Source organism: Desmodus rotundus, chromosome 9 (assembly GCF_022682495.2).
Source record: "Desmodus rotundus isolate HL8 chromosome 9, HLdesRot8A.1, whole genome shotgun sequence".
Classification (NCBI taxonomy): Eukaryota; Metazoa; Chordata; class Mammalia; order Chiroptera; family Phyllostomidae; genus Desmodus; species Desmodus rotundus.
In genome coordinates this window covers 41,352,987-41,361,931 of record NC_071395.1, presented here as the reverse complement: position 1 = coordinate 41,361,931, position 8,945 = coordinate 41,352,987, and the positions used below count along the sequence as shown (strand labels likewise).

Sequence of the window (8,945 nt, the reverse complement as noted above, 5' to 3'; positions counted from 1 at the left end):
TGGGGTAACACTAGTGTTACCCCAATAAATAAATTACCCCACTGAAAAGAGGTCAGTGCCCCTGACTTTAGGTATCGCATGTTTTAAAAGTTCTTGTGGCACGGCAGCGTGCCACAGCGCACCAATGGGAAGTTGCTGACGAGGGGCAGAGAGTACAGACAATGCTGTGAGGTCCTTTACTGAGCCAGTGCAGAACTACCTGTGTAGTTAACAAAACTACACTGTTTCAGGCACACAATTCCTCAACACATTGTGTGTGCACTGGTAGTGTGTCTACCACCCCAAGTCAAGTCTCTTTGATTCTTCCTTTTCAAATGTGTTGGGATAAAATACAACGGCAGTACCCGGCAGTAGTGTGCGGCTTTGTTCTTAACAGTAGATATCATTCTACTTCATTGTATTTTGTCCTTAATTTAATGGATGTGAGTAATGTACTATACTAATATCCATTTTTTTCCTTAAGGACTTCAGTATTTTCATGTGTTCAGCAATCTATGATATATTTTAATTCTTTTGATATGAACTTTCTTAGGCTATATTTTCAGGTAATGAGAATTAAAGAGTGAAAGTGGGCCCCAATGTTATAACACAAAAGTCAATTCAGAATGATTTAAAGACTTAATGTAAGAACTAAAACTGTGAAACTCCAGAAGAAAACATAGGGGGCAAACTCCTTGACATTGGTTTTGACAATGATGTTTTGGATTTGACAGCAAAGCAAAGACAACAGATCAAAAATGAACTATATCAAACTAAGAAGCCGCTGTACTTGAAAGGAAATGGTCATCAAAATGAAAAGGCAATTTATGGAATAGGAGAAAAATTTTGCAAACTACTCACTTAATCAGGAGTTAATATGCAAACTATAGAAGGAATCATACAACTCTATGGCAAGTATACAAGTAATATGATTTTTAAAATGGACAAAGAACCTAAACAGACAATTTTTTTTAACACAGACATACAAATGGCCAACAGGTATGTCAAAAGGTTCTCAAAGTCACTGGTCATCAGCCAAATGCAAATCAGCACCACAATGAGCCACAGCCTCGCAGGCGTTAGGCGCTATTGCAAAAGATGAGACAGCAATGCTGGTGAAGGTGTGGAGAAAGGCAGCCCCTGAACACCGCGGTGGCAATGTGAACTGGCAAGTACTATGGAAAACAGTAGAGTGTTTTCTCACAAAATTATAAATAGAACACCCATATTCTCCAGCAATTCTACTTCTGGTTACATATACCCAAAGGAAATGAAAACAGGACCCCAGAAAGATATCTGCACTTCATGTTTATCGCAGTGTTGCTCACCATGGCCAAGGTATGGGGACAACCTAGGTGTCTGTCAATTATGAATTGATTAAAAAAATGTGATATAAATATGTGACTACTATTGGCTATGAAAAGAAGAAAACCTTTTCATTTGCAACACCAGGAATGGACTTTGAGAACATAATGCTAAGAGAGATAGTGAGACAGAGAAGACAAAAGTGTGACATCCCTGATGAGTAGACATTGAAAAGCTGAATTTGGAGAAGCAGAGACTAGAGAGGTGGTTGCCGGGGGCTGGGGTGGGGGCGATTGGGATGAGGCCGGTCAAAAGGTTCAAACTCCCAGTTACAGGCTTAACAAGATGGGGGGCCTGATTACAGCAGGATGATTACAGCTGATAAGACTGTATCATGCACTTGAATGTGGCTAAGAGAGTACATCTGAAAAGTTCTCACCACAAGAAGAAATGGTAATTACATGGTAGGAAGGAGCTCTACCTATGCTGTGGTAGTAATCACTTTGTAATATATAAATGTATCAAATTAACAAGTTGTAAACCTTAATCTTACGTGGTGTAATATACAATTATATCTCAGAAAAGTTGGGAAAATGGTCAAATACTGGAAGTCAAATACTGGCGGCATCAATCAAATTTCTGTTGCCATGGTTATGTTACCTCCTCCTTTTCTTTGTCTTCCATTTCTGTCTATTTCACATAATATCAGCATTATATTTAGGGCCCATGCAGATAATCTGGGATAAGCTCCACTTGTACAAAGACCCTCATTTAAGTAAGGACAATTCACCATTTTCTCATGTAATAATAAGTTAGGGCACCGATTTTCAACCTCTTTCATCTCACGGCACACAAAACTAATTAATAAAATTCTGTGGCACACCAGAACATATATTTTTGCTGATCTGATGAAAAAATTAGTATAATTTTGATTCATTCACACAGATGGCTATTGTTGTGTTGGCTGTTGTTATTTTTTTATTTGACAATCTAAGCGAAAAGAGGTCAGTGCCCCTGACTTTAGGTCTCACATGTTTTAAAAATTCTCGTGGCACAGCAGTGTGCCGCAGGACACTCATGGGAAGTCTCTGGTGAGGGGCAGAGAATGTAGATAACGTTGTGAGGGCCTTTATTGAGCCAGTACAGAAATATCTTTGGCTGACCATGGAAAATCTATAGTTATCTGACTCCAGAAGGACGGTCTGAGTTCTTTCTCAGGCAATCACGTCCATGGATGACGTCTCCATCCAGCGCCACCACCTGGTGACTCTGAGGAGAACCAGCCCTAGGACTAGATAGCACCTGGGGGGTTGAATGAATCCCTGCAACCCCGTTCTGTGCCTTTCTTGTCTCTAAAGTCCTTGCCTTGGAAGCTAACTCCACTGTTCCAGCACGTTAGAGTCAGTGGTTGTTCTCTTATTAGAACTGAAGACTTCCTCACTGATGAAGTTCAAATACCTCACAATCCTCTCAAACCACTGACATAATCTAATTATGCAAATTACTTACATAATGAAACAATTTGGTAGCTGATAATGTTTCCCAGGAGAATATGCTTTACCAGTGAAAACTCAAATTAATTACTAAATAGTATGTAAAAAGTCAGCTCCCTTACTCCACCCACTATAGGCTTAATTCCAGGGTAAAATGAACATGACCCTCCCGTGGGATCCGGTGGAAGCCAGCCTCTACAGACAGGACCACAGCCTTGCTTCAAATCGTTCCCTGTCTTGTCTACTTTCTGCAACTTCCCGCCTGTGAGAGCGATCTCCCTCCCCAATCGATCTTCCCACCCTACAAAAAAGACTAGAACAAGAACCCTTGCCTCAGGCTGCTTCTGGAAACCCTGAGCAAAGAAATTGAGTTTAGAGAATTAAAATTGGGTCAAATGTCATAGAACTAGACAAGAAGGAACAGTTGGCTTTCAACCCCACATAAAAATCAGCTTGGCTATCATGTTGTCTAGCTTCAGAGCTTGGTGATGGGACAATCATGCCTTGTGGCTCAACCAGGATTTCCATCCCTTTCCCTCATTCTAGAAACCACAGCCCCAAATAAATGGCACAAAGTCAGAAAAGAAGATATCCTACTGATGAGTTTCCTCAAAGCTTGTTTCATGTCCCTGTTCCTCAGGCTGTAGATAAAGGGGTTCAACATTTGAGGAAACACAATGTACAGCATTGAAGCCACTGCAGTCTTCCGGGAAGAGTCAGTAACTGTGGAAGTAATATACACTCCAAAAACCGTCCCATAGAACAAGGACACAATGGACAGGTGAGACCCACAGGTGGAGAAGGCTTTCATCTTTCCCCCCGCTGATGGCATTCTCAAAACTGTGGAGACAATTTGAGTATAAGAGAAAATGATTCCACACAGAGGAATACCACCAAATAGGCTAGCCACAAAATATATCAGGAGGTTATTGATGAGGGTGTCCGAGCAGGCAAGCTTGAGGACCTGGGCGAGCTCACAGAAGAAGTGGGGTATTTCCAGGTCCTTGCAGAACGACAGCCGCAACACCATCAGACTGTGGAGCACGGCGACCATTGTACTGAGGAGCAGTGAGAGTACAATGAGCAGAATGCAGAGACGGGCGTTCATGATAACTGTGTACCTCAAGGGGTGACAAATGGCCACATAGCGGTCATAGGCCATTGCTGCAAGAAGAAAATTCTCAAATCCTCCCCAAACCACAACAAGGCCTATCTGGGTGAGGCAGCCCATAAAAGTGATGCTCTGACTCTGTGCTTGGATGTTCACCAGCAAATTTGGGAGGGTGATTGTGCTTATACAGATGTCAGTGAAGGACAGGTTGCAGAGGAAGAAGTACATGGGGGTATGCAGGTGGGAGTCAGAGCTGACGGCCAGGATGATGAGCAGGTTTCCCAGCACAGTGGCCAGGTAGATGGAGAGGAACAGGTAGAAAAGGAGAGGCTGCAGCTCTGGGTCATCCGTCAGTCCCAGCAGTAGGAATTCTGAAACATCTGTCTGGTTCATCGGTTCTATGTTGTTGATGAGTCTGATGGCAAAGACGGGTGAAAATAAGATAAAATGAATGGTCCACAGGCATGTAACAGCAGCGTCAAATGGGAACTGGATAGAAACGGAAATTCTTGTTGCCACTTTAGACTTCCTGGGATAAATTCTGGGAGGGACAACCAGCAACCAATGTTTTTTCAAGCCCTCCAGGTGAATCTCACCTGTGCTAAAGTTTGAGAACCAGGGCTTACACAAGAAGAAAAAAGCCTCGGCTTCAATGGTGAACCCAAGAGATATTCAAATCTTTTCCTTTGCTAATTTCTCCTGCCATCATCATCTCCCACTCTTTTCTTCTCTTTCCTCCCTTTAGTGGCCCAAGTATGTATCGGTCACCATTTTTCTTTCTAACCTCGAGTCAAGTGCTGAGACTGACCCAAAGAAAAGCCACGGCATCTCTTTCAGAAATGTGCCTTTGCCTTCAAACAGAAAGATGGGGATGAAGTTACTCAGTCTCTCCTATAGTGCACGGCCCCCAACCTTGGGCACACTCAGGATCATCTGAAGTGTGTGTTTAATTACTGATGAGTTAGACCATCTATCACCCATTCACCCACGAGGACACTCAGGTGATGTAGAATTGTGTCCTGGGCACTAAGGACCCGGGGTCAGTACGTGTTACCTGACCACCTTGTTGACTGGCCAGTCATTCTTAATGCGTCTGCATAATAGAGAATTGGCATTCCTAAACCATCCCTCAGATTTTATAACATCCCTTCGAAATAGTCATGGGGATGTGAAGTGCCACCTAGGGAATACAGTCAATAATAATATTGTAACAGTTATGTATGGTGCCAGGTAGGCACTTGAAATATGGAGGGGTGGCCACTTGGTAAAGTATTTGACTGTCTAACCACTGTGCTATACACCTGAAACTCATATATAAAATAACATTGAATGTAAACTGTAATCAAAAAGTAAAATATCCCTGGCTGGTGTGGCTCAGTGGACTGAGTGCTGGCCTACAGACCGAAAGGTTTGATTCCAGGTCAGGGCACGTGCCTGGGTTGTGGGCCAGGTCCCCAGGGGAAGTGAGAGCAGCAACCAATGGATGTTCCTCTCCCTGTCTTTCTCCCTCCTTTCCCCTCTCTCTAAAAATAACTACAATCTTTAAAAAATAAAATAAAATAATGTTTAAATATATTCATCTTGAACAATGCCCCTAATCTTTTCCCTTCCCTACAAGATCTTTCCCCTCAAGGTAAGGCTGTAACCCCAGAAGCCCTGTGTTGCAGGTTACAGCATCTGTCTAAATACACGACCCCCCACCGGAGCATAGATTTAAAACTGTTGCCTATGAAGTTGGAGCTCACAAAAGTTTCCAACGGAAACGCTCCTCATCTGCATTAGTGATTAATGCTGAGAGGCTGGGCAAACGTCAAGGACATCCTCTATCTTATCCTACAGGGATTTCTTCCCCTAAGGTGATGGTGGCCTAGTATTTTTTAAAAAACCAACCAAACAAAAAAAACACACACAGCTAAATAATGAGAGAAAGATTACACTCCTCCCAAATAGATGAGAATAACAACAATTTTTGGTGCTTAGAAGACAGATAAGTGCAAGATAGGATAGACTTACGTGGCACGTGGAAGATAACTAGGCACCCCAACGCCCTGGCTTGCAAAGCAGGGGTTCTCCTTGCCTGGGGGCCGCTGGAGGCCATGGCGGCCTCCCCCACCTGGTGTATCACTCACACTCAGACACGGAGTTTAACCCGGAGCAGCACTCGCTCTGTGCACCCCGGGAATCGCCCGCCTCTATGAAAAGCCGGGCATTCTCACTCGTATGAGGGAAACTGTCCTACGGTCTCATGGGCGTGTCTAAAGGTGGGAAAAAAAGAGAGGAAAAGCATCTAACCGCGCGCGGCACTCGGTGCCCTCCTGCGAACATTTGCGATTGTGCTACTGTCGCTCTGCCACGGAAAACAGCACGTGCAAGTTTTCCTTCTCACAAGGAAGCGATGGGGTGGGCAGGGTGCCAGGTAAGACCATAGAAAGCGAGAATATCCCTAGCATGACAACTTCAGATTTCAGGGAAAAGGTTATAAGCTGGGAACATTTATCACTCAGGAAAGGAACAAAGGTATCATCAGTTATTACCTATGTTCATTTGAAATGGATATGTAATGAAATATATAGCAATTAAAACTGGGTTAAATAATAAAGCAGAATAGACATACAAATAATGAAAACCTATGAGAAATATTTTTGAAACACACAAAATGTATATCATTAGAAAATTTTAAATATATTTTTCACCCTTACAAGTAATAATCCATGATATTCAGGCAAAAAGGAAAAAACAACAGAGACACAATGAAGGACTAGTTACCCACCAGTAAACAGCATCAAATTTATGCACTACAAGCCAAGGCCAGGTAGCTCTGCTGGTTAGAGCATCATCCAGATATGCCAAGGTTGTGGGTTCAATCCCCGGTCAGGGTACATACAAAAAGCAACCAGTGAATAAATAAATAAATGGAACAACAAGTTGATCTTTCTCTGTCTCTCCTTCCCTCCTTATCTCTCTCAAAGCAATTATAAAATTTTAAAAATCTTTCAGAGAAAATTTTTTAAAAAGCATACACTTCATTGTCTTCATTCCAGGCATTTTTACTGCAACAAATAATAAGGGTTTGTGTGACCCCACAACGTGCATTTGCACAGCCTCGATTCTTCCCTTCCCCAGGGAACCACTGTGTGAACTTCATATACGTTATTCTCCTGCACTTGTTACTACAGTTAGCATCATTGCTCCGTAAACCATTGCATTATTTTGCATTTTGAAAGCTTTATGTAAACAGAACCATGCAGCACGTGCCATTTAAGTTTGGCATTCTTGCGTGATTTATCTTTTCTTTATTGCTGGTATGTTTATCCTGCTTCATTAATTTTAATTATGAGAACGTATTCCGGTGTATCATTTCACATTTTATTTCTCCATTCTCCTTATGGCTGTGGATATACTTCATGGTTAACGCCTTTTATGCACACTTGTGAAGACATATACAACATAAAGGAGTAAGTGGGAGATATCTCTAGGAAGGGGAGAGTAAAATCTGGTGGAATACAAAAGAGGTGCCTTTAAATATAAACATTATTTTGTTACTTTATTTAAAAAGACCTGAAGCTCCACTTAGCATATTAATTTCCAGGCCCCTCCATGTTGCCACAAAAGGTAAGATTTCTTTCTTTCTTACAGCAGAGTAGCATTCCATTGTGTGAATGTCCCACAGCGTTTTTATCCACTCCTCTACTGATGGGCACTTGGGCTGTTTCCAGAGCTGTTGTAAATAATAATGCAGTGAACATAAGCCAGTCAGAGAAAGACAAATGCCACATGACCTCACTTACATGTGGAATCTGATGCACAAAGTAAACTGACGAACAAAGGAGGCATGGACAGACTGATGGCTGTCAGAGGGGAGGTGGGGGGCTGGACGAAAGAAGGTGAAGGGATTAAGCAAAAAAGTCCATACATAACTCATAGACACAGACAAGAGTGTGGTGATGGCCAGAGGGAAAGGGGGTGGGGTGGGTGGAGGTGGCAAAGGGAGGGAACAGGAGATGGACCGAGGCTTTGCTTTGGGTGATGGGCACATGACACAGCTCGCAGACAATGTTTTGTTGAGTTGGACGCATGAAACCCGCATGGGGTTGTGAACCCATGGCACCCCAATAAATTCAATTTAAAAAGACTTGAAGCTGATATAGCAGAAAATCAACAAATTTGTTAACTCTGGACTAAAGAGTGGCCACATGTTTTTTGATTTATTACACTATGTCTGCTGTTCTCATTTAAAATACCTGGTAATTTTATAAAGAGAGACTGGTGCACTGGGAAGGCAGCTGGTTGAATCTCTGTTTGCACCTTCTCCTCTGCCCAGCCCAGCTACACAGAGAATACAAACACCCCTCCCTACATCGTGTATCATAAACCAGGAATGGAGATGAAAGGAAAAGCTGACCAACCCCCTTCCCCACGACTGCCACAAGAATTCAGGTAGATGTCAGAAAGTTTTGTAACAGTCATCACATTTGAGGAGGGGAAGATCTCAGCCCAGGAGGGTAAGGGCTCTTTCTATTTTCTAGAGAAAACAGAACAGCGGGTTGCGAACTGGCTGAGTGTTGGTACAAGTGCACAGGGAACTTATAACTTATGCATGTGCTCATTCCATGCATATGCTCTCCTACATGCTTCCCCTGGATCAAACTGTAAAATACCTGCCCTCATTGCCAAAGCATTAGCTGAGAGCCTTTAATTACCTGGCTGGCATCAGTGTGGAATGATGCTTGATGTGACACCTGGATATTAAGATGGAAGCTCTGTCCAAAGGAAGGGCCGCAAGACCAAGGGCAGCATTGGGCTCCTGGTCAATGAGGATCATGTCTGGGAGGAGGCTCAGGTGTGCCGCTTCCTGGCTGGGCAAGGGCTTTTGAGCGAAGTTGTCACAGGCTGACTCTTTACAGTCTCTGTATCCCTGGGGATCATATCCAAAGATCTTCATTAGACAAATATTTTTAGTGTCATTCTCATCCGCGGGCATTGCAACTCCTTTGATAGCAAGACTACTGAAGAGAGAAATTAATGGTGGCTAATCCCCAACCCTGCTGGGCTAGGTT

General features: G+C 43.0%; 1 protein-coding gene across 1 annotated transcript; it reads right to left on the bottom strand.

Moving 5' to 3' along the window:
• Positions 1-3,096: 3,096 nt before the first annotated feature.
• LOC112312768 (olfactory receptor 7G2-like) lies at positions 3,097-8,727 on the bottom strand. The gene is given in 3 exon segments (XM_024569325.3): positions 3,097-3,353; positions 3,355-4,303; positions 8,589-8,727. Coding segments are annotated over 3 exon segments (1,110 nt in total). The 5' UTR covers positions 8,711-8,727; the 3' UTR covers positions 3,097-3,314.
• Positions 8,728-8,945: the final 218 nt, after the last annotated feature.